This window comes from Microcaecilia unicolor, chromosome 3 (assembly GCF_901765095.1).
Source record: "Microcaecilia unicolor chromosome 3, aMicUni1.1, whole genome shotgun sequence".
In the NCBI taxonomy this organism is placed as follows: Eukaryota; Metazoa; Chordata; class Amphibia; order Gymnophiona; family Siphonopidae; genus Microcaecilia; species Microcaecilia unicolor.
In genome coordinates, this window is record NC_044033.1 from 204,363,225 (window position 1) to 204,385,497 (window position 22,273).

At 49.3% G+C, this 22,273-nt stretch overlaps 1 protein-coding gene across 1 annotated transcript in view; it reads left to right on the forward strand.

The window, feature by feature from the left end:
- Window positions 1-22,058, forward strand: part of NOTCH3 (notch receptor 3) — a 144,013-nt gene extending 121,955 nt beyond the window's left edge. Inside the window, exons 20-34 of the mRNA XM_030197189.1 lie at window positions 275-428; window positions 1,357-1,541; window positions 3,120-3,252; window positions 4,560-4,811; window positions 6,010-6,122; window positions 6,353-6,903; window positions 8,189-8,512; window positions 9,354-9,502; window positions 9,936-10,152; window positions 10,465-10,549; window positions 12,497-12,662; window positions 12,936-13,240; window positions 13,704-13,851; window positions 16,339-16,436; window positions 18,032-22,058. Of these exons, the coding sequence (XP_030053049.1) occupies window positions 275-428; window positions 1,357-1,541; window positions 3,120-3,252; window positions 4,560-4,811; window positions 6,010-6,122; window positions 6,353-6,903; window positions 8,189-8,512; window positions 9,354-9,502; window positions 9,936-10,152; window positions 10,465-10,549; window positions 12,497-12,662; window positions 12,936-13,240; window positions 13,704-13,851; window positions 16,339-16,436; window positions 18,032-19,453 (4,302 nt within the window). The 3' untranslated portion in view covers window positions 19,454-22,058. The remainder of the gene's footprint in view (window positions 1-274; window positions 429-1,356; window positions 1,542-3,119; window positions 3,253-4,559; window positions 4,812-6,009; window positions 6,123-6,352; window positions 6,904-8,188; window positions 8,513-9,353; window positions 9,503-9,935; window positions 10,153-10,464; window positions 10,550-12,496; window positions 12,663-12,935; window positions 13,241-13,703; window positions 13,852-16,338; window positions 16,437-18,031) is intronic.
- Window positions 22,059-22,273: the final 215 nt, after the last annotated feature.

Here is a 22,273-nt window from a genome sequence, read left to right on the forward strand (position 1 = left end):
CAGAGGAACAGTATCAAGGAGGTTTTGTTGCCCCTTCCGAAAAAAAGATATAGTGCGGTCTGTGTTGGATGATTTGGGGGAGGGGTCACAGGAGCATGCTTGAGAGGAGGGCTGTCAGTGTGTTGCTGCATTGCCTGCAGGGTTGGAGGGGAGCTGCTGGTGGTGGTGGTGGTGGGGGGGGGGGGGGGTGAACCACAGCCAGGGTGGGATGAAAGTGTGGGGTGTGTTAGCCTTGGGGTTAACCTTGTGCTTTATTCTCCCTGTCCCACTGCAGAACCTGTTAGATTGGTGCAGTCGGTCCCCTTGCCAGAACGGGGGTCGCTGCCATCAGACGGGTGCCACCTTCAAGTGTGAGTGTCCCAGCGGCTGGACTGGGTCCTACTGCGACATCCCCAGTGTGTCCTGTGAGACTGCAGCAGCTCAGAGACGTAAGAATGCAAGAATCGCGGGGGAGGGGGTTGTCTTTCCTGGGATGCCCCAGAGGATTAATTCCTATCTGCCCAATACTGAGTGGCGTCTGAGCTGCTCACAGCTGCGGGCTGAACTGATGCCAGGACATGTGGAGCTCCTGGCATTGAAAGCAAATATTCAGACTGGTACCCAGTGAACTTTAGCACATAAGGTTAAGGTGGTTACCTAGCTGGTTGAAGGACTGAAAATCACTGCTAACCTGCTAAGTTAGGTGTTCTGACCACACTCTGCCCTCAGTTCACCACTAACCTAGGGGATGGCCGGTTATTAGTGATATTCAGAAGCACTAACCAGTTAAGAGCTGCTGGATATTGTGTGCTGGGTCTGTCAATGGGGTTTAACCGGGCAGTAGAGTGGAATGGGTAGATGTGAATTGCTTGTTTACTCTTTCCAAAAATACTAGGACTAGGGGACATGCGATGAAGCTACAAAGTAGTAAATTTTAAACAAATTGGAGAAAATCTTTCTTCACTCAATGTGTAATTAAACTATGGAATTCGTTGCCAGAGAATGTGGTAAAAGTGGTTAGTTTAGCAGGGTTTTAAAAAAAAGGTTTGGATGGCTTCCTAAAGGAAAAGTCCATAGACTATTAAAATGGATGGGGAAAATCCACTGCTTATTTCTAGGATAAGCAGCATAAAATGTGCTGCTTTGGGATCTTGTCAGATACTTGTGACCTGGATTGGCCACTGTTGGAAACAGGATGCTGGGCTTGATGGACCTTCAGTCTGTCCCAGTATGGCAATATTTACGTAAAGTCATCGCCTGCTCAAGATACGTTGTGACAACTTTTTGTCAGGCCCGGTAAAACTGGTCAGTGGGCCTTCTTTTGAGGACCTCTGTTTTAACAAAGCTCTCTTTCTCTCTCTCTTCTCTTGGGGACAGGGGTGATGGTGGACCAGCTGTGCCGCTATGGTGGTTACTGCATCAACACGGGCAACACACACCATTGCATGTGCAAAGGTGGCTACACAGGCAGCTACTGTGAGACTGAGGTGAACCATTGTGATCCAAACGTGTGCCGCAATGGAGCCACCTGCCGAAGCTACTTGGGCAGCTACTTGTGTGAGGTGAGTGCAGGCCAATATCTGCCCCTTCCTCTTCCCCACCAGCCAGGTTATTGCAGGAGGAGCAGGGTCTGCACAGCTCAGCTCTGCTGCTCTGGACCAAATATTCAGAAAGAAAAAAAAAAGCTTTGCTCTTAAATTCAGGACATTTTTACTAAAGCTTAGCAGGCACTAATGGACATTAGCTTGCGCTGAGTGTGGCCCAGAGGTGGCAGCAGCATGCATTAAGCTTTAATAAAAAGGACCTCTAATTTGGAATTCTAAATTTGCGCCTTATTTTTAGCCAAACCTAGGATCTTAAGGGCCTCGATATTCTGAGCCCCTAAAATTAGGCTCCTAAGTGACAGTCCAGCTGACGCAGTCAGCGTTATATGTCTGCCACTGGTTGTGTTCTTGGCATGCAAATTTCATCCGGGCCCCTGATTCGACTGGCGGGGGTCCCCAACCCCCGCCAGCCGAAGCCTTCTTTAGTGAGGTCTCTTGCGCAGCCGCGGTCAGCGTGCACAGGAAAAGAAGAGCAGGGGGCAGGCAGCGAATGCGCTGGAGACCGCACTGAAGGCTTTGGTTGGCGGGGATTGGGGACCCCCACCAGCAAAGGTATTTGTTTGTGAGGAGGCTTGGGGGGCGGCGGGGCAGCACTCAAAATGTGCCCCCAACCTCGGGCTCTGGCCCCCTCCCATCGTGAGGTCTGGCTACGCCCCTTATTCCTGGATATTCAGAGCCAGGCCATGTCCGGCATTGAATATTCAGTTCTAGGTTGGCCACTAAGGCTTACGCAGTTAAGTGCAATTTTGAGCCGTTAATCGCATAAGCTGAACCATTTAGAGATGGGACTGTTATTTATACGACCCAATTTAAGCAGTTGTCTTATGCGGTTAAGGGCTGAATAAGTGCCAGCTTTGCCCCTGGAAAGCCCATAAGTTAGCCGGCTGTGGCGCAATTTTCAGCATTGCTAATTTAATGCCGCTGAATATCAGCAATTAGGCGGCCCTAGGCGTTTTAAGCGGGCAGGAGCCTCTACCTCCCACTCAAATCGCTTTGAAAATCAGCCAGAGTAAGTTGCCTAAATTTTCCCCTCTTTTCAGCCAAACTTAGGAGCCTAAGTTTTTAGTTTTCTTCATAATTTAGGAGCTTAAACGTCACACTTATAAATTTAGACCTGCCATTCCTTTGCCTGGATTTATGAGCCTAGTGCTGAAAATCTGTGCTAAGCTCTTAACTTTTTTTTTTTCTTAGCGCTAAATCTGCCCCTGTTGCCACCCATTTTTTAGCCTTTTAAATTTAGAAGTCTAGAAGCATATATTTTAAGCAGGAAATTTTCAACGAAGTCAGTTTAGGACCATAACTCTCACTTAATGTCTTTGTGTGTCGGCTTCTTTATAACCTGATTGCAGCAGGAAGTTTACCCCCTTCCTGGTGGTTCCGTGATCCTGTACTGGACCCATGGACCAGGCGTTCTGCACTCAGTTGGAGGGCGCAATTTGCCATGTCCACTGCTGTAAGAGTAGATTGGAGACCGCAGGGTGCGTTCCTGGGGGTGTCTCTAATGTGCTTCACACTGTCTCCTTGTCTCTTTCACAGTGTTCGCCAGGCTTCGAGGGTAAGAACTGTGAAAATGACATCAATGAGTGCCAATCCCAGCCTTGCCAGAATGGTGGCACCTGTGTTGACCTGGTCGGGCGCTACATGTGTTCCTGCCCACCGGGAACACTGGGTAAGCAGAGGGGGAGGGTGTACCGGCCTATAGGGAGAATGCACTGGCTTTCGTTTTAAAGCAATGAGAACGTGCTTGCAGAGGGTCGAAATGGAGGTGTATCTGCATCATTTAAATTGTTAATGGAGGGAGCAGGCCAGATGTGCATCTCTGTGGCCCCTATCCTTGATATGTCTATGTTTATTAATAAAAAATTTTCTATACTGCTCTTTCCAAAACCAGAGCGGTTTACAATACCAAGATAACCTTCGAAATAAAACGCAAGAATTCTAAGGGGTCCTTTTACTAAAGTGCACTGAAAAATGGCCTGCGATAGTGTAGGGGCAGGTTTTGGGCACTGGCAGAATCATTTTTCAGTGCACCTGTAAAAAAGGCCTTTTTTTTTTTTTTTGCTGAAAATGGACGTGCAGCAAAATCAAAATTGCCGCGCGTCCATTTTGGGTCTGAGACCTTACCGCCAGCCATAGACCTAGCAATAAAGAATTTGGGCGATAATGATCTACTACTACTATTTCTCATTTCTATAGCGCTATGCGCGTAACCGGCTGGTAACTCCAGTTGGGCGTGCGTAGCAGCCTACACGGCTTAGTAAAAGGGGCCCTTAATAATTATCTTCCGAAAATGGTGAGTTTAGGACAGTCCCAACTCTGAAGGAGCTGCTTAGCTTATGTCTCTGCAGAGTGAGCTGGTCCTGCGCTGGTATTGCCTGGGCCATGCAGGGAGACAGGGCCGCCGAGGGGGGGGGGGGGGGGCAGAGGGAACAAAATTCCCCAGACCCGGCGACACAGTCCCCGGTCTCACCTGCTTGGCTCTGTCGACAGCCCCTCTCCGTCCGCCACTGGGCCCCCTGCATTTAAATTGGCAGCGCCTCACCTCCTTGTGAAAGCGCAATGGCAGATCGCCTCCCTTTCAGCCTTCCCTCCCTGTGTCCCGCCCCTTATCTGATGTAACTTCCTGTTTCTGCGAGAGCGGGACACAGGGAGGCGATCTGCCACTGCGCTTTTACACGGAGGTGAGGCACTGCCGATTTGAATGCAGGGGGCCCGGTGGCGGATGGAGGGGGGCTGTCGACGGGGCTGGGGGTGGGCGGATGGAGACTGGGGACTGTGGTGCCGGCGGCCTGAGTAGCGATTGGAGGGGGCAGTGGCCTCGGGGGGGGGGGGGGGTGGTGGTGGTGGGCCCGGCTCAGTCTCTCGGCGGACCTGCAGGGAGATGTGATGTTCGTGTTTCCGAGTGATAAATGTACACCCTGCAGTTGTTCACGTCTTTCAAATACTCTCCTGGATTCTCTCCTCTCCCTCCACCAGGAGTCCTCTGTGAAATTAATGAAGATGATTGCACCCCGACCCCCGGCAGCCGGGCCCCCAAGTGCCTGAACAATGGGACATGTGTGGACAAGGTGGGAGGCTATCGGTGCAACTGCCCTCCAGGGTACACCGGAGAACGCTGCGAGGGGGATGTGAACGAGTGCTCTCCAAACCCGTGCGATCCCCAGAACTCGCAGGATTGCGTGCAGCTCTCTAATGACTTCCACTGTGTGTGCAAGCCAGGATTTACAGGTGAGCGGAGACAGTATTCAGACCAGCTGCCGCCATGAAAGAAAGAGAAGCAAGTGATGCATCCGCTTACCCTGACGCCTGATATTCGATGGCCCCATCCCAATGATTCCCAAACCTGTCCTAGCCGAACCCTAGCCAGTCAGGTTTCCAGGATGTCCACAATGAGTATTCTCGACATCGATTTGTATACACTGCCTCCTTGGTATGCAAATCTATCTTGTGCATATTCATTGTGGATATCCTGAAAACCTGACTGGCTGGGTTCCCCCAGGACAGGTTTGGGAATCCCTGCCCTATCCATTCAGATAGGACCATTGAATTTCAGTCTTATACTTAAGATGACAATTTATCTGTCTAAAATGATGGCTGCATTTGTGCAGTCCCCCTGCACAGATATATTTTTTTGGGGGAGCAGATGAGATGACTATTGCTGTCATACAAATAAATTTTGGCTCTCCCCCTTCGACTTTCTGAAATTTATAGAGACTCCCCCACCATATTCAGCTGGTGACGATGAGCATTTTGCTGCCCAATGCTGCATTATTCCCAGATATTCATGCTGTGCCTTGTCCGGGATTCATCATCGGGGGAGGGCTTTTTTTTTTTTTTTGCCGGCTAACATATATAGCTGGTTAAAACCCTTTAGTGTCCAATGTTCCCGTAATAAGATTGATGGGAACATTGGACACTAAAGGGTTAAGTCAATATTCAGCCCTTGCACTCATAAGCCAAACCACTTAAAGATAGGACTGTCATTTTTGTGGCACGATTTACTTATGCGGTGAGGGGCTGGCTATCTGCATTTAACCCAGCTCCGCCCCTGGAATTGCCCACAAGTTAGCCGGTCATTTTCAGCTAAGGTAACCAGTTAGGTGCCACTGAAAATGACCAGATGGCCGCGAACAAGTGATTTAACCGGTGGGAGGCCGTTTCTGGCCGGTTAAATCATTTTTAATATCAGCCGGAGTGTGGCTGGCCCACAGTGATAACTGCCAAAGTGTTTTCGAGCACATAGACAGAGAAGGACTTCAGCGTACATACCCAGAGTGTGCTAAACCCAGTGGAGGTGCACAGACAGAGGGTAATTCTTTATAGATCGCCTAAAGGGGTGGGTGTTAGAGCACTGCAGGTGAGATCTAAATGCAGGGAGGCCTGGAGAGGGCTTGATAATGCCGATGTCTCTGCTCTCTGTCCACAGGCCGCCAGTGTCGAAGCATCATTAACACTTGTGAATCACAGCCATGTCAGAACAACGGAGTATGTAAGGTGGCCGTGAACACACCCTTGGGCTACACCTGCGCGTGTCTCCCGGTATGTCCTCCAGGGAGGGGTAAATGTACTGTTATATGCATTCAGTGCTTCCACTCTCTCATTACTAGGTATTTATGTGAGGGTCTCTCACTCCCTGCAGCCCTCCCAGGGAGTATTTATGTATGTATTGTTTTGATGATATGCTTTTATATTGGTAATGTGTGTTTTTATTTTTTTAAGTTTATGTATGTTTAGATTGTAATCTCTTCAATTTTTTCTTATATTCCTAGAATTATTTTGGCCTGAACTGTGAGAGAAACGTCTTGACCTGCAGGGAGCTGGTGTGCCACAATAGAGGCTCCTGCCGACAAACTCCTCTAGGCGCCCACTGCATCTGCCCATCAGGATTTATTGGCTCCGACTGCCGCCTCCATTCTAATGGCAGCTGTGCCTCTGCGCCCTGTTACAATGGTGCTACTTGTCTGGAGTCGCAGCGCTTTCCCCACTTCCAGTGCTTGTGCCCATGGTCCTTCACAGGTGGCCGCTGTGAGCGCTTGATCCATCCTACGCAGTTGCCGTTGCCCCCCGAGGCCCCGCACCCCTGCCTAAGAGAAGACTGCAGGACCAAGGCAGGTGACCATTATTGTGACCGTGAATGTAATGTACAGGCCTGCCAGTGGGACGGTGGGGATTGTTCCTTGACTGTGGATGATCCCTGGAAGAAGTGTGAGGCCCTGCAGTGTTGGCGTTTCTTCAACAACAGCCGCTGTGATGAGGCCTGCAACACCCCCGAGTGCCTGTATGACAACTTTGACTGCAGGAACCAGGAGAAGAGCTGCAAGTGAGTGACTGTAGGTGGCATCGGAGGGTCGGGAGAAGGGGTCTTGGCCAAATGAAGCATGGAATGATGAGGCAGCCTTAAAGCACATTTTCTGCACCATCTTAATCTGTGTATCGGGTTTTCTGCACTGTGGAGTGGACATTGCTCCACAGCATGCTCTATTTTTGGATCCCATTCTTTTTGGGGCTGGAGAAGTCCAGGGAAAAAGCAACAAAAACAAGAGATCCAGATCTGATTTGTGTTGAATTAAGTTTATTTAACTTAGAGAAGGGAAGACTGGTTGGTGAGCTGATAGTGTCCTTCAGATATATAAAGTGGAGACAGGTTAGCAGTTCATTATCTGTTCAGGGAGCGGGGCAAGATATTTTGAGCCTAATTTACAGTAGGCAAGACTTGTTAGACATTGGGAGTGCTGGAACCAGTTACCCTTGGAGGAGGTGAGATCTCCATGATTGGAAGGTTTAAGAGTAGGATGGACACACTTCTGTCTGGGATGAATTAGGTGCAGGGATTCCTACTTCAAGAGAGGGGATGGACTAGATGACTTCTTGAGGTCCCTCCCAACCCTGTCTCTCTGACTATAGAAGACCTCCTGAGGTTCCCATCCAGTTCTCTCTTTCTCTATGACTGTTGAAGACTTTCTGAGATCCTTCCCAACCCTATCTCTGTGACTATAGAAGACCTCAAAAGATCCCACCTAGTCCTATCTCTCTATGACTGTAGATAACCTCCTGATGTACCTCCCAGCCCTAATCTCTCCATGGCTGTAGAAGATCTCCTAAGCTCCAATCCAGCCCTAATTTTCTCTGACTGTATATGTCTTCTGAGGCTCTTCCAATCTGTATCTCTCTTATCCTAGAGGTTCCGCCTAGACCCATCTCTGACTCTAGATGACCACCTGAGGTCCCTTCGAGCCCTGTCTTTCTCAAATTTTAGGTAACCTGAGGACCCTTTCAGCCCTATCTTTCTTTGATTCTCCTTGGCTTCCTGAGCTCCATTCCTGCCTCATCTTTCTCTGACTGCAGCTTCTCAGTTTAGCTTCTGAGCTGTTTAGCTCTAGCAGTATTAGTTACAAGCTGAATGTGTCCGCCTGTGAAGAGATTCCAGTAGGAGTATACTACTGTGTTTTCTAGTTGTGCCTATTTTAGTCTTGAAGGTCTGAAGCTACATGATATTTGTAGATTTTTATGTATGTTTTTGCTTTTTCTGCCTATTTTCCTCTCTTTCTCCATCTCCCCTTGCCCCCCATCTTTTCTCTCTCACTTTCCTGCCCACTCTGGCACAGCCCTGTATACGAGAAATATTGCATGGATCACTTCCAGAACGGACGGTGTGACCAGGGCTGTAATAATGAGGAATGCGGATGGGATGGACTGGACTGTGCTGGCGAGGTGCCGGAACACTTGGCGGAGGGGGTGTTGGTGCTGGTGGTGTTGCTACCCCCTGAAGAGCTGCTGAGGACAGGTGCTGCCTTTTTGCAGAAGCTGAGCGCCATCTTGCATACTTCCGTGCGTTTCCGTCTGGACAAGGAAGGCAACTACATGATCTACCCCTATTATCGACCCACTTCCAGGTTGCAGAAGCGGGAGCTGGACAGAGAGGTCATTGGGTGAGCCTGGGGATCATGGGCAACACACAGACACCCTTACTCAGTACATTTTTTTTAGCAAAAAAGGTGCCAGTACTCAAATGCTAGGCCTCCCTTCAGGGGTGGGGTGATCATTTAGGACCCGCCCCACAATAGCCAGGCCCCCTGCAACTAGTCACAGAATCTATGACAAGGCAGAATTGGTGTGTACAGCCTGGAGCTCTTTCATTAAAACGGAGTCTGTGGGACAATTTTAGCAGACAATGGAAAAGGTACCGGTACTCAGTACCCCCTCAAAAAAAGCCCTGCCCTTACCCCACATCTTTCTGACGGACAAAGCATCATACAGCACAGTGGCTAGGTAGCTTGGACCTAGTTTGATGGGAGAGGAGGAAAGTGGGCAGCTATGACCATTGCTCAACTTTGGATGAATGGGGGAGAAGGGACTTTGGGATAAGCTTGTGTCAGGGAAAGGAAGGTCACCCTCTTCAGGTGTCTTTGTGTCCGGGGAAGGGGCAAGATCCACAATCTTTGGTGCAGTCTTGTGTCCAGGGTCAGACATTCTGTGATGGCTGTGACTTCAGAACCTTTGGGATAAGGGGGGGGGGGGGGGTATGACCTTGTAACTGGGGGTCGTGGAGGAGGGGATTATGGGAAGGGGTCATGATTTATGGATGATAATGGCTTATGGTTTGAGGGGCATGACCTTTGGCTAGCCTAGAACCTGGAGGATAGGTGGTACACCATGACCCTTGAAGAAAGATTGAGCTGAAAGTGGGTGATGCTTCCAGGCACAATCTGTTTTTGTTGAGTAAGGGATTCTCTGAATTCTGTTACCCTCTGACTTTCTCTCTCTCTTCAGATCCACAGTTAACCTGGAGATTGACAACCGCCTGTGTTTCAAGGCCTCAGACAAATGCTTCCCCGATGCCGAAAGCGCAGCAGATTACCTGGCAGCACTGTCCGCTGTGGAGAGGCTGGAGTTCCCCTATCCCATTAGAGAAGTCCGTGGTGAGTGATGGGGGAGAGCAGGGGAAGGATCATACTAAACCAGAGACCTGGGTTCCATTCTCAGCTCTAGCTCCTGTGGTTCAGAAAGGGAATGCTGCTGAGGTTAGGAATCTTGAGCTCCATTCCCAGCTCTGGATTCTGCTTCCCATTTTAGAGAAACTGTTGAGGTCAGAGAATGTGGGCTTCATTCCCTGCTCTGGTTACTGCTGCTTGGTCTAGCTAGGTTCTGTGGGAGAGAGCTGCTACAGGGAATGTGGTAGGTAGAGAGAAATACCAGTTTTCTATAAATGAAGACTCGTGGGTAGTGAAAGAAGGCTTAGGGTTTTATGCCGTGCTTGGGTTGCATGTGGTTATAGAGTTATCTCTGTAGCCTCAAGATTGTCTGTCAGTGGGGGAGTGGGATTTTTATGTTGCCTCTTGTTCTTTTGGACAGGTGAGCCAATCCCCGTGAAAGACAGCATGACGGTGCTGCCTGTGGTGGTGGTGGTGGCAGTGGCCATTCTACTGATCATCCTGGTTTTGGGCGTGCTCGTGGTTCGTCGTAAGCGTGAGAACAGCCACCTCTGGTTCCCTGAAGGGTTCATCCTGAAGAAGGCAAGCAGCAAGAAGGGCCGCCGGGAGCCTCTGGGTCAGGACTCACTTGGCATGAAGTAAGAACTTTACCACATGGTTAAAATACCCAGTCATTAAGGGCAAAACACCCCCTTCAGTCCCTCCATCATGGACAGAGCCACCAGTGAGAATGAGGCTAAAGGAAAAAGCATTTGAGAGAGTCTTCTTCCTTTGTGTGCGGGATGTCTGTCAGTACCATAGGAATGTCTGATCTCTCTCATTGTTGCTATGTGTGTAATCCGGTCTGTCTCTTGTCACCTTTACTGCATGTGGTACTTTGTCAGGGTGTCCATACAAGGGGAGGGCGGTGCCATGCAGTTGTAATAAGGTGCCCCTCACTTGTTCCCCAGGAGCATATCCAAGGGCGAGAGTCTGATTGGTGATCACTCCGAGGACTGGCTAGATGCAGACTGCCCCGAAGCTAAGAGACTGAAGGTAGGAAAGAGTATCACATCTCACTCCTCACAGCACTTATGTATTGAATTAATCTTGATTAACCGGTTTTCATCCATAATTACCAACTGGTGAACAATACTGTGGGACAGAGGGTCCAGAGAACAAAAAAGGATTTAGTGTTAGGAAGAATGCAGAAAGGTGAGACCATGGATTCTTTACAAAGCAAGTTTGATGAATTCCCAACAATCTAGAGGTCATCTCTGGGCCAGCTTGACTAGGAAGGTCTGGGAAAAAAACATTGTTTTTGAGGCCAGTTTTAAATTTCACATAGGAAAGCTCGTGTCTCTAGTTGTGTGGAAGGGGGCTAAGTAAGCAAAGGCCGTGCGCAAGGGAACCCCCAGGCTCAAGCCTAAGTGGAGAGACAATCTCTATGAGGGGTGTAGAAGATATGACAGGTAAAGCAGAAGCAAAAGAGACTCCACAAACGTGGAGAACTCAAGAAGTCCCACGGAAAAACTCAAGTGAAAAAGAGAAGTGGGAACGAGAACCAGGATTTACAAAGACTGGACCACAATAATGATGAAGACGAAGCAAAAGTTCATTGAACAATAAATGACTCAACACAACGTTGTGTTTTGGCCAGAAGGCCTACATCAGGAGTCTTTGTGTTCAAATAAAAAATGATGATGAGGGTCTTGAAATAGTATGATGAGAATCCAAGATTGATGGATTATGGTGGTCTTTAAAAAGACCGTTTTGGAAAATCTGTGTTGAGTCTCGAAATAGACAGACTCTAACAGTATTGCAGTTAGAGACTATCTATTTTGAGACTCAACACAGATTTTCCAAAACGGTCTTTTTAAAGACCACCATAATTCCTCAATCTTGGATTGTCATCATACTATTTCAAGACCCTCGTCATTATTTTTTATTTGAACACAGACTCCTGTTGTAGGCCTTCTGGCCGAAACACAATGTTGTGTCGAGTCATTATTGTTCAATAAACTTTTGCTTCGTCTTTATCATTACTGTGGTCCAGTCTTTGTAAATCCTGGTTCTCGCTCTCACTTCTCTTTTTCACAGGTAAAGCAGAAGACCAGCGAAGAGAGTGCGATGACTCGACAAAATAGTCTTGAACTTAATTCCAGAATTAATAAGAATCTGGTCGTATTTTGAATAAGTTGAAGGTGTTTCAAGGAGGTTAAATTTAGGTCATTATAAAGGGCATTACAGTAGTTGAGCATCAACCTAAGGAGATTCTTTCCCATAGGAAGTTCTCCAGGGATCTCCTCCCAGCCTAGTCTGTAGGTCACCTCTCACTCGCGAGGGCATCACTTTGAGAAAATCTCCTCTGGAGGAGGTACTCTAGGGGTCTCCTCCCAATCTGGTCCGTAGGTCACCTTTCACTCACCAGGGTGTTGCCTCAGGAGGACTGGCCCTATAAGAGCTATCCCTAAGATTTCGTCCCATCTTGACACTCACTTCTTGAAATTTGGAGCCTACATTTCTTCTAGTCCAGTGGATTTCAGGAGAGCAGTCCAGCAGTTTTTGTGATAGTGGGGCATGCTGAAATAGTAACCTTTCAATATTCAGCCTGCAGCAGTTAGCGTTTTTGAAAGGTGACCACGGCAAACTGATCTGTGCCTGGATATTCAGTGTCAGCTCCTGCCCGGATTCAGTGGACTCGTAGTATTGGGGAATGGAGGATTTCCCCGGGTCTTCTCAGGCAAACAAACACACAGTAAAAACCTGCCTGAGTTTCACTTGTTCTGCTGCTGCCCCCATTGGCGCTGTCCTAACAATGGTGGGGCTAAGGGTGAAGTCTAGGATTTTGGGTCGTGGAAGTGAATGAGGTATTTACAAGTTGGCCTGTCCAATTTGGAAGGTTCAAAATGGTTAATGGGTGGGAGATTGTGGCAACAGAGTGCAGGATTCATGGTGGGTGTGGCTCTTCCTCTCCCTTTTCCCCACCCCCTCTCACTACAGGTGGAAGACCATGGTGTATCGGACAGCGAAGACCCTGTGGACTGCCGCCAATGGACTCAGCATCACCTTGCAGCAGCTGATATCCGAATGCCCCCGTCCATGGCACTGACCCCTCCACAAGGGGAGTTTGACACAGACGGGATGGATGTAAATGTCCGTGGTCCCGGTATGTGACTGCTTGTGCAGCAGTTCTGTGGTATATCCGTGCACTGGCATGCCTCCCCTCTCCCTTTTTTTTAATAGTACAGTTGAGCATCTCTGTGCCAGCCAGAGAATTGTGATAGAGGATCCTGCTGTGACATGCATGCTGTGTTTTCCCATTTGCTGATGGTGGAGCCCTGGGAAGAGTTGTCTCTTACCCCCTCCTTCATCTCCTGTTTTCAGTGCCTTGATGGCTCCTTTCTGCCCTAATCTCACCACTTCCCTTGCCCCTCTGCAGATGGCTTCACTCCACTGATGCTGGCTTCTTTCTGTGGCGGAGGCATGGAACTGGATGTGAATGAAGATGAGGAGGCCGATGACTCCTCCGCCAGCATCATCTCCGACCTTATCTGCCAGGGTGCCAACCTCGGGGCACAGACGGACCGTACTGGGGAGACAGCATTGCACCTGGCTGCCCGCTATGCCCGTGCTGATGCAGCTAAGCGCCTGCTGGATGCCGGAGCGGACACCAATGCCCAGGACAACACAGGGCGCAGCCCACTGCACGCAGCTGTGGCTGCCGATGCACAGGGTGTCTTCCAGGTGAGCACGTTTGTTCGGTTGAGGAGGAGAGGACCACCTTTCTCCTCACCACTTCCTATTGTTTTCTCTCTATGACTGTTTGCATGAAACAATTCAGCTTAAATATGTCCTGCAGTACTGCTGAAGCTGGAGTCACATCTAGAGCTGAGTCTAAATTAGAGGCAAAATATAGCTCCCCCCCCCCCCCCCCCAACCACCACTACCAAGGATTTCATTTCTGCACCTCCAGAAAAAGAAAAAATTCTGAAGTACCAAATCTTGCACAGACACAACTGGTGGAAGGAGTGTTTTTTTTTGGGGGGTGGGGGGAAGAGGGGTGGTAATCCTACGAGACGGGTAACCATGGCTGGGAAGATGCTATGTCTGTCTCTGGAGGGGTGGGGAGGGTGAATTCTCCATGCTTGACTTCAATCGTTCAACAAAAGAGTTTTTGTTTTGTTTTTCTCCCCCCAACCTTTTTCAGATTCTGATCAGGAACCGCTCCACAGATTTAGATGCCCGTATGTTGGATGGCTCCACAGCACTAATCCTGGCTGCCCGGCTGGCAGTAGAGGGAATGGTAGAAGAGCTGATAGCCTGCCACGCAGACGTGAATGCCGTGGATGAGCTGGGTACTTCTCTTTTCTCTCCCTGTTAACATCTCTGGGCCCACCCTTAGGATTAAATGGTGGTCCGGGCATGTTCTGACAGTCTGCACTCTATTCTGAGGGGGAGAAGGCACTGGGTCCTGTTCTAGGCAGTAGCGTAGCCAGCGATTAATTTTTGGGTGGGCCCGGAGGTGGACTGGGTGGGCACAGACCTCTTTCCACCGTCCACACCCCGCCGCCACCACATTTTGTGTCCACCCGCGACAGCCCCCTGCACTGACCTGAAGCGCGTTCTCCCTCCAATCCAGCACCGGCGATCATAGCCAGCCTTCTACCATGTCCAGCGCGCGTCGTCGGAGCTTCTTCTCAGGCGCGTCCCGCCTACAACTTCCTGCTGGACGTGGTAGAAGGCTGGCTATGAAGATCGCCGGTGCTGGATTGGAGGGAGAACGCGCTTCAGGTCAGTGCAGGGGGGTTTCGCGGGCGGGGCGGGCCTGTAGCAAAAGTGGGTGGCCCTGGGCCCATCCAGGCCCACCCGTGGCTACGCCCCCTGGTTCTAGGTCCAGTTCTCCAGGACTGCTGGCAGAGAAAGCCCAACACTGCACAGAGAGCACCACCAGGTGATGGAAAGGGGAATTCACAAAAGTATCTAGGGCTAGCATTGTACCCCATTTTACATTCAGCGTGAAAGGCAGCCCATTGGCTTTAAAAGCTGTAGGGTGTGGGAGGAAGATGGGGCTTTTATGATGAAGACAAAGTCTAGATTGAGGATAGGTTGAGCAGGGTGGTCACTCAGGAAACCCATAGCATAAGTGGACCAGGAACACCCCATGGCCCCCTGCCAACTCAACTCGCACTTTGCGTTCTGAGCACATACTACAGAGTCTCCAAACATCTTAACCTACCCTCTCTGGCTAGGGTAACACTAACATGTTGGGAACACTGCCCACCCCTTCTGAGGACACCATCCACCTCAGAGCTAGTCCTGCAGCCATGTATGATACTCTCAGAACAAGAGCTGGATGGGAATAGATAGAAGCCACACATGAAGGCCTCCTGATGGGAAGTAAACGGGAAAGAGAAGAGCTGGGCCTGACCGCTGCTAGAGGAGAAGGTGGAGAAGGGAGGCCATGCAGAATGACGTTCCGATAAGAACTGGGGTGAAGCCCTGCAGGAAGGTAGAGCTTATGAGAGTAAAATTAGAAAGTCGTGTTAGTTAACGGGCCGTTTCACACACTTTTTTCACAACTGTTTTGTAAAGCGGAGCACTTTTGCACTGTGCGAAAGAACACGCAGACGTGTAGGTATTAAAATTTATTGTGCTGATTCATACATTGTTAAACAGCCAGTTAAACCAGACCAACATCCAAAGGAAGACTCGCTTTCTTAAGTTTCAACTGTTCAGTGCAAATAAATGAAACAGATAGTTGAAAAACAAAGAGTTCTGTCCAGACAGGATGACTCCTTGAAGCTGGATGCTAATCATTTGAGTAACAGGCTGCCAGATTGAAGGACTGGATGTCAGAGAGACTAGCGAGATGGATTCTGAATTATTGCAGGGGTGGCAATTAAATTGTAGTAGAAAAAAGGAGGTCTGGGTAAATGCAGGGTTCAGTACAGGAAGGATGCTAAGTCTTGTGAAACAATGGTGTTTTTGGTGAAAAGAGAAGGACTGCATTAACACCCCCTCCCCCCCATGGGGTCCTGGGCAACTCTTCGTGGATGTCCTCAAGTCCAGCAAAGCCCTTCGTCCGCCCTTCTCCAACCCCACTCCAGTCCAGTTTACCTTGATGCCATCAGTCTGCATCCCTTTGGTTCTGCCAGTTGTACACCTCAGAAACAGGAAGTGACTTCAGAAGGGGCAAGACCAGTAGAGCCATCAGTGATGCAGATTGACTGTGGCTCGATGTCTGTATTCTGCTTTTTATCCTTGGGAAACAGCTCCACTGGGGAAGGGAAGGAAGTGCTGGACTGGAATTGGGCCCTGTGCTGAGGGACACTTTTACTTATGGGCCCCTTGTTAAGCTGGGCCTGGGGCAACTGCCCCCTTTGCCTATTGATAAAAGCAGCCCTGAAAAAGAGGATGCTTTCTCCAGAGGACAGTTTGCTCGTAAACCCAAGTTAGAGCAGAGAATACCCATAAGACTAGGAATTTGAGGAAATGACTAATAGGGTCAGAGCATATGCTTGGGGGAAACAAAGCCTAATAGGTTTCTCAGTGACTAGAAGAAGTGGGCCACATGCAAGAGGTAACCCATGAAAACAGTACAGATCCTACCAGGAAGTTACTGCTACCGTGACCAACTTAATAAAAATACTCTAAATGTAAACATGCGCACACAACTGTGGGGGCAGAACACCACCAGCTCCAGGGCACCTAAAGTTAACACCTAACCTGTGATGCATTATATAGAATTACTGTGTAAATGCGTAGGGGATGAAAAGTGTATGTGGACTGTTTGCTTTTCTGGAACTGGGGCCCTGTTGAGTTGTGAACATCTTTCGCTGCAGGTAAATCGGCCTTGCACTGGGCGGCAGCGGTGAACAACATCGAAGCCACACTTGCGCTGCTCAAGAACGGAGCCAACAAGGACATGCAGGACAGCAAGGTGAGAGGCTGCAGCTGGGGTAAAGGCATGTGACCACTGGCATAGACACTGCCACAACTCACTATGTCCCGGCATAACATAATGAGGCAAAGCAATCCTCTGAGCTTATCCCTCTTTGGGCGCTCACAGTATGCCAGGGGCATAGCCAGACTTCGGCGGGAGGGGGGTCCAGAGCTCAAGGTGAGGGGGCACATTTTAGCCCCCCCCCTCGGCGCCACCACTCCCCCTGCCATTTTTGACCCCTCACGCCGCCACCACCACCACCACCACCTTTGACTCCCCCTGCTGCCAACCCTCCCCCGCCGCCTTCGTCGGGTACCTTTGTTGGCAGGGGCCCCCAACCCCCGCCAGCCGAAGTTCTCTTCTCTGGCGCGGCCACGTTGCTGATCTGCAAGGGCAGGCTTCTGTTTCTGTGAGTCTGATGTTCTGCGCGTAATACAGACTCACAGAAACAGAAGCCTGCCCTTGCAGATCAGCAACGCGGCCGTGCCGGAGAAAAGGACTTCGGCTGGGGGGGGGGGGGGGGGTTGGGGACCCCCACCAGCAAAGGTACCCGATGGCGTTGGTGGCGGGAGGGGGGGTTGGTGGTGGGGGCCAGGGCCAAATCTACAGGGGCCCATGCCCCCGTGGCCCCACGTAGCTACGCCCCTATTTACGACTGTAAATAGGCGTGCACGGATTCACACCCATTTCCACACGTTAAGCGTAAAGGAAGTTAAGATGTAAGTGCTGTCGCACATGATTGTAAGGGGGATGTGCCCATGGGCGCAGCAAGGGGGTGGGGCTCCCAGTTAACGTGTGTTCTTGTTGTAGGTGGGTGCCTACCAGAAGCATAGCCAGGTTGTACCACCAAGGGGAGCGGACTGCGTAGGCAAGTGCGCACTACGTAAGGGTGACAGACTGCTGAAAATCAGGCGCCGGCACCGTCAGAAGTCCATTTGGGGGAGTGGTTGCTCCCCTAGTGCCCCACCTAGCTTGCATATCGTGCCTACAGTTACACCTGGTCTGTGGCTGGCATAGCTGCAGGCATCTAAATGTTAGATGCAGCAATACAAGTATTCTAGAAAGTTATAGAATAGATTTTCACTGCGTGCCACCAGGGGGACATATACACTGCCCATTTCACTCCATTCCTTCTGCCACATAACCAGGCATTGAGGGCGCCCCTACAGGCAGAGGTACTGTCACAGCTCTCTACGTTTTCCTCTGACTGAAAACCTATAGGTCAATATTTAAAACGCAGCTACAATATTTAAATAAAATCTGGTTATTCAGTGCTGCTCTCTGGCTCACAAGCAACACAGAATATCCATCTATATGGCTAGCAGTCAGAGTATTACCATGAATTGCATACCTCTGAGGACTACCCAGGCTCCACCCACTATCCAGATACTGCTGAAGTGCTCTGCCAAGAAACTTGGTGGCACCATCCCCTTCCCTTTGAATATCGGGCCTGGTGGGGGGGGGGGGGGGGAAACAGATAAATTGTACCTTGTGCTGGGTAATGTGCTTTAGGGAAGCTTGCACTACTGTGTCACACATTTCCCGATGGTGACCCAACCCTAGCTTAAGTCCTCTTGCTTATGTTATTTCAGGAGGAGACACCACTCTTCCTGGCTGCCAGGGAAGGAAGCTACGAGGCAGCCAAAATCTTGCTGGATCACTTTGCCAACAGAGAGATCACAGACCACATGGATCGGCTGCCGCGCGACATCGCACAGGAGCGCATGCACCATGATATTGTGCAGTTACTTGATGAATACAACACCGTGAGGAGCCCACAGGGGCCTGGGAATTCTATGGGGGGCCACACCCTCTCACCGCTTATGTGCCCTCCCAATGGCTTCATGTCAAACCTGAAGCAGACGCCGCAAGGCAAGAAGAATCGGCGACCTGGTGCCAAGAATGCCGCGGCGGGCAGCACGGCCAGCCTAGCAAGAGAGGCCAAGGAGAACAAAGGGCGGAGCAAGAAGCTGGCATTGGATTGCCAGGGATCTCTGCTTGAGAGTTCTGCTACCCTCTCGCCTGTAGACTCGCTGGATTCTCCCCGGAGTACCTATGTGGCCAATCCTACCTCCCCTATCATGGCATCACCAGGAGTCTTTCACTCTGCAGCTGCCTCTATGTCTGTGCCCTCCACGCCCATTATCCAAAGCATGATGGACGGGCCCTTCACCGTCTCACTGGCACAGCTGAGTGAGCTGAATGAGGCCCAGAACGCAGCTGCCTCCATTTTGTCGATGAATTCTCTGCAGAACCGTGTCTCCATGTCCACCCTTGCCCACCAGCTCAACGCAGGCAGCCTGGGGGTGAGCCTGGGCATGGTCAGCCCAGTTGGTATGCCTTTTGACTGGCACGGCAGGATCCCTACATCCCAGTGCAATCCAGTGCTGAATGTGGTGCACCCAGGGGGCTCCCACCCCAACCTCCATCAGCAGCAGCCCCCCAACTTCCAGCAGAGCTTGCTGCTTCAGAACCACCTCGCCATGATTCGTGGATCCCAATTACTGGCCCAGCAGAGTCCCATCAAGGTACAGCCACCAGTAGCAGAGCAGCCTCAGCCTTTGCCTGTGGCACTGGGCCCACCCATGCACCCTCCTCCACCTCCTCCACCTGCCGGAACACACCCAATCCAGCAAAACATCAGTCGTCTACCGGAAAGAAGCGGTGGTCAACCCATCTCGCCCAAGGAGCCACAAGGACCCCGACAGCAGTACTACAAGCCTCAGAGTGGTGGTGGTGGCAACCAGGGTATGGAAGATTATCCCACACCCCCTTCTCAGCACAGCTATGCTCCAGCGCAAGATGGCACCCCCAAACACTACCTGCATGTGCCAAATGAACATCCATACCTGACCCCTTCCCCAGAGTCCCCGGAGCAATGGTGCAGCCCAGCCTCCCCCCATTCCATGTCAGACTGGTCAGATTCCACCCCTAGCCCAGCTGTGGTGGGACCTTCACAAACACAGATTCCACATCTGCCTGAGCAGGCTGCCAAAATGCAGGTCTTCGCATAAAGCAGAAGTTCAGCATCACCCCTCCTCATCTTCCACTATGGACTCCTACTTTTGAGCTTTTTGTAGAAGTGGAAGGGAGGTAGGAGGGGGGGGGGGGTATCACCTTAAATCCCCCTTCCCAGCTTTTTCTTTTTCAAACTTTTTTTTTTTAAGGAGAATGTTTTTGTCCTTCATCTCCAGGAAGGTATTTTTATGAAGTAAACGAACACTTTAGACACCCCAAGTTTATTGACCTGGAGGCTTAAACTTTTGAAGAAGAAAAAACTATGAATGTACTGTTTTTATATTATGTAAAAAAAACAAAAAAACACACAAAAATACTCTCTCCTTGGACACATACACAAAGGAAGTAAAGCAAGGCTTTTTTGTGGGGAGGGGTATTTTTTCAAGATGGACACTTTTATATATTTTTAAAATTTCTTTTATTCATGAAGTTAAGATTCTTTGAAGAGGGACAGAGAGTGGTGAAGGGCTGTGGTGAGGGGGGGACCCTATCTTAAATAGCGTCTCGTTCACGCTGGCCTCACTGCCCTACTCCCTACCCCCACCCCTTCTCTCCAGTCTCACCAGAGATGAACAATAAAACAAGCTAGCACGTAGAGAAAATGCCTGGAGATTCCTGGTCAGATTCTTTATTGGAACTCTAAAAAAAAAAAAAAAAAACCCATGTATTTCATGGTTATACTTTTTTTTTTTTTAAATATATATATTAAACTTTTACAGAAACTGTTTTTCATCAAAAAAAGAAACTTTTAACAAAATTATAAATTAAAATGTTGCAGTCTTCAGGTTCTATAACTATGGTTATGAAGAACAGAAACATTGGAGGGGGGAGGGTAAAGAGCACATAAGCTCTTGCCAGGCTGGTTTTTTTGTTATGGGGGAGGGGTGCTCTGGTTTTGTTTTGGTTTTTTTTTTGGTTAATGAGCCCATGCTAACAGACGATGCCTGGAGTCTGTGGCTGTCCCTTCCAGAAATCCAGTGTGCGTCCTGCCGGGAGCTGCTTCACCCAGGGCTCAATCCATGCCTACTGAGCACTGACCTGCCAAAAATCCCCCAGTTTGTACTGCCAAAGTCAGTTGCTGCTCTCTTGAGTATGGCTTTGCTGACACTCCCTTTCCTCCAATCATCCTGGCTCCTGTCGAGCAATGACAAAGGATTATAGGTTATATGTTGGAGTTGAAAATGCTTGGGCTGTAGTCCAAGATCTAAATCTCTTGACATACCTGTATCTTCATTCCTATTTCCTGGCTCTGCTGTTGGTGCTTATGACCTTGAATAAGCCCTTTTAGCACCTCAGATGGTCTCCATTCACCTAAAATGCACGTGTGCTTGTTATGTGCAACTGCTACGAATTTGAAAGCACTTTTCTCCCACTTTGAACAGAAGGCGGGGAACCCAACAGTTTCCAAAATCCTGAATCACTTAATGCTGCCTTCCCAACCAGCCAGCAGAGCATCCAGTACCATAGTGCAGAACCTAGCACCCCTCTCTGACCCCCTCCTCCTCCATGTACCCCAAATGTAAATTTTGATGCCCACATTTCTCAAAGCAAAATGTAGGCAGGCCAGGAGGACTTCCCGCAATGCACTTAGATCTAGCAATAACAGGCAGAGAAGCGTCTTTGCTTGTGGTTGCGTGGGAGCAATGGGTCAAACCATGTTGGTGGACAGTGGAGTATGTACGAAGAGGCTGTTACGCCCTTGTTTGTTATGTACTGTTGTGTACTAGGTATACGTGTTGGTAAGTGACTTTTAATGTCAACAAGAAGGTTCTTCCAGTGTGTGGGATCACATGACCCGTGGAAGGACTCTCGGACAATCATGGTTTGGTTTGGTGAGGTTACCAACTCCTGCTGATTCCCTCCTTGCTCTCATTTGAGAGGAAAGTTAAGGAAGTAGCAAAATTCACCCTCCTTTTGCCAGTGATCTCAACTGCCATCGATTGATCAATTCGTCATAGAGAAGACTCCACCATGGACTCGGACTTTGAGAAAAGATCAATGGGCCATTATGGCCGATGTTGCCTTTCATCCGTTCTGTTTTCAATTCTTTTTGTATCTGTTTATATTTTAGGATTCTGAGGCTTAAAAGTGATCATAGCAATTGTGATTCCGCCACACTCCTTTCCTTACCTATCTCCTTGTGCACTTCAACACATTCCAAAAAATGTAATTTATTCACTTAGAAAGGGGGAAGGGGAAAATGACAAAGTAAAAATGTATAAAGATTTCCCTTTAAGATAAGAAAATAGATACTTGGAATGTCCCTCACGGAGTTTTGAAATTTATTTATTGCTTTTCTTTCAAAGGCTCAGTAAATTCCATGTATCAATGTTTCTCGGGGTGGGTGTTCTTTTGTTTTTTTTTTTAATCTACAAAGTCCACTTGAGGACAGTTCACACGTTTTTGAAAATACAAATCTTGTTTTGCAATTATTCACCTCTTTTTGTCTCTGCTATGATTTTGGTTCAAGTAGAAATAAACAGCACAAAGTTTAATTGATACAGGGTGGACATTGTTGTAGAATTTGGATTTTAGCTGCTTGTGTTAAGAATGTTGGAAACAGCGTAACATTTCCACCAAGTGGGGGGGGGGGGGGGGGGGGGGGGGAGAGAGAGATTTCTTTTGTTTGTAATTGAGGAAGGGGTCTGTGCAGGATACCTCTCCTGGCTTACCTATCTTCCCAAGGGACTACACCATTCTCCGAAAGTCACGCTCTTATTTTCTGCTGCACATTTTGAAGGCAGCTCCGCATTCCAGCAGGGAGAAGAGATGACCACACCACCAATCCCCACCCTGAGGGCACCATTCTACACCCA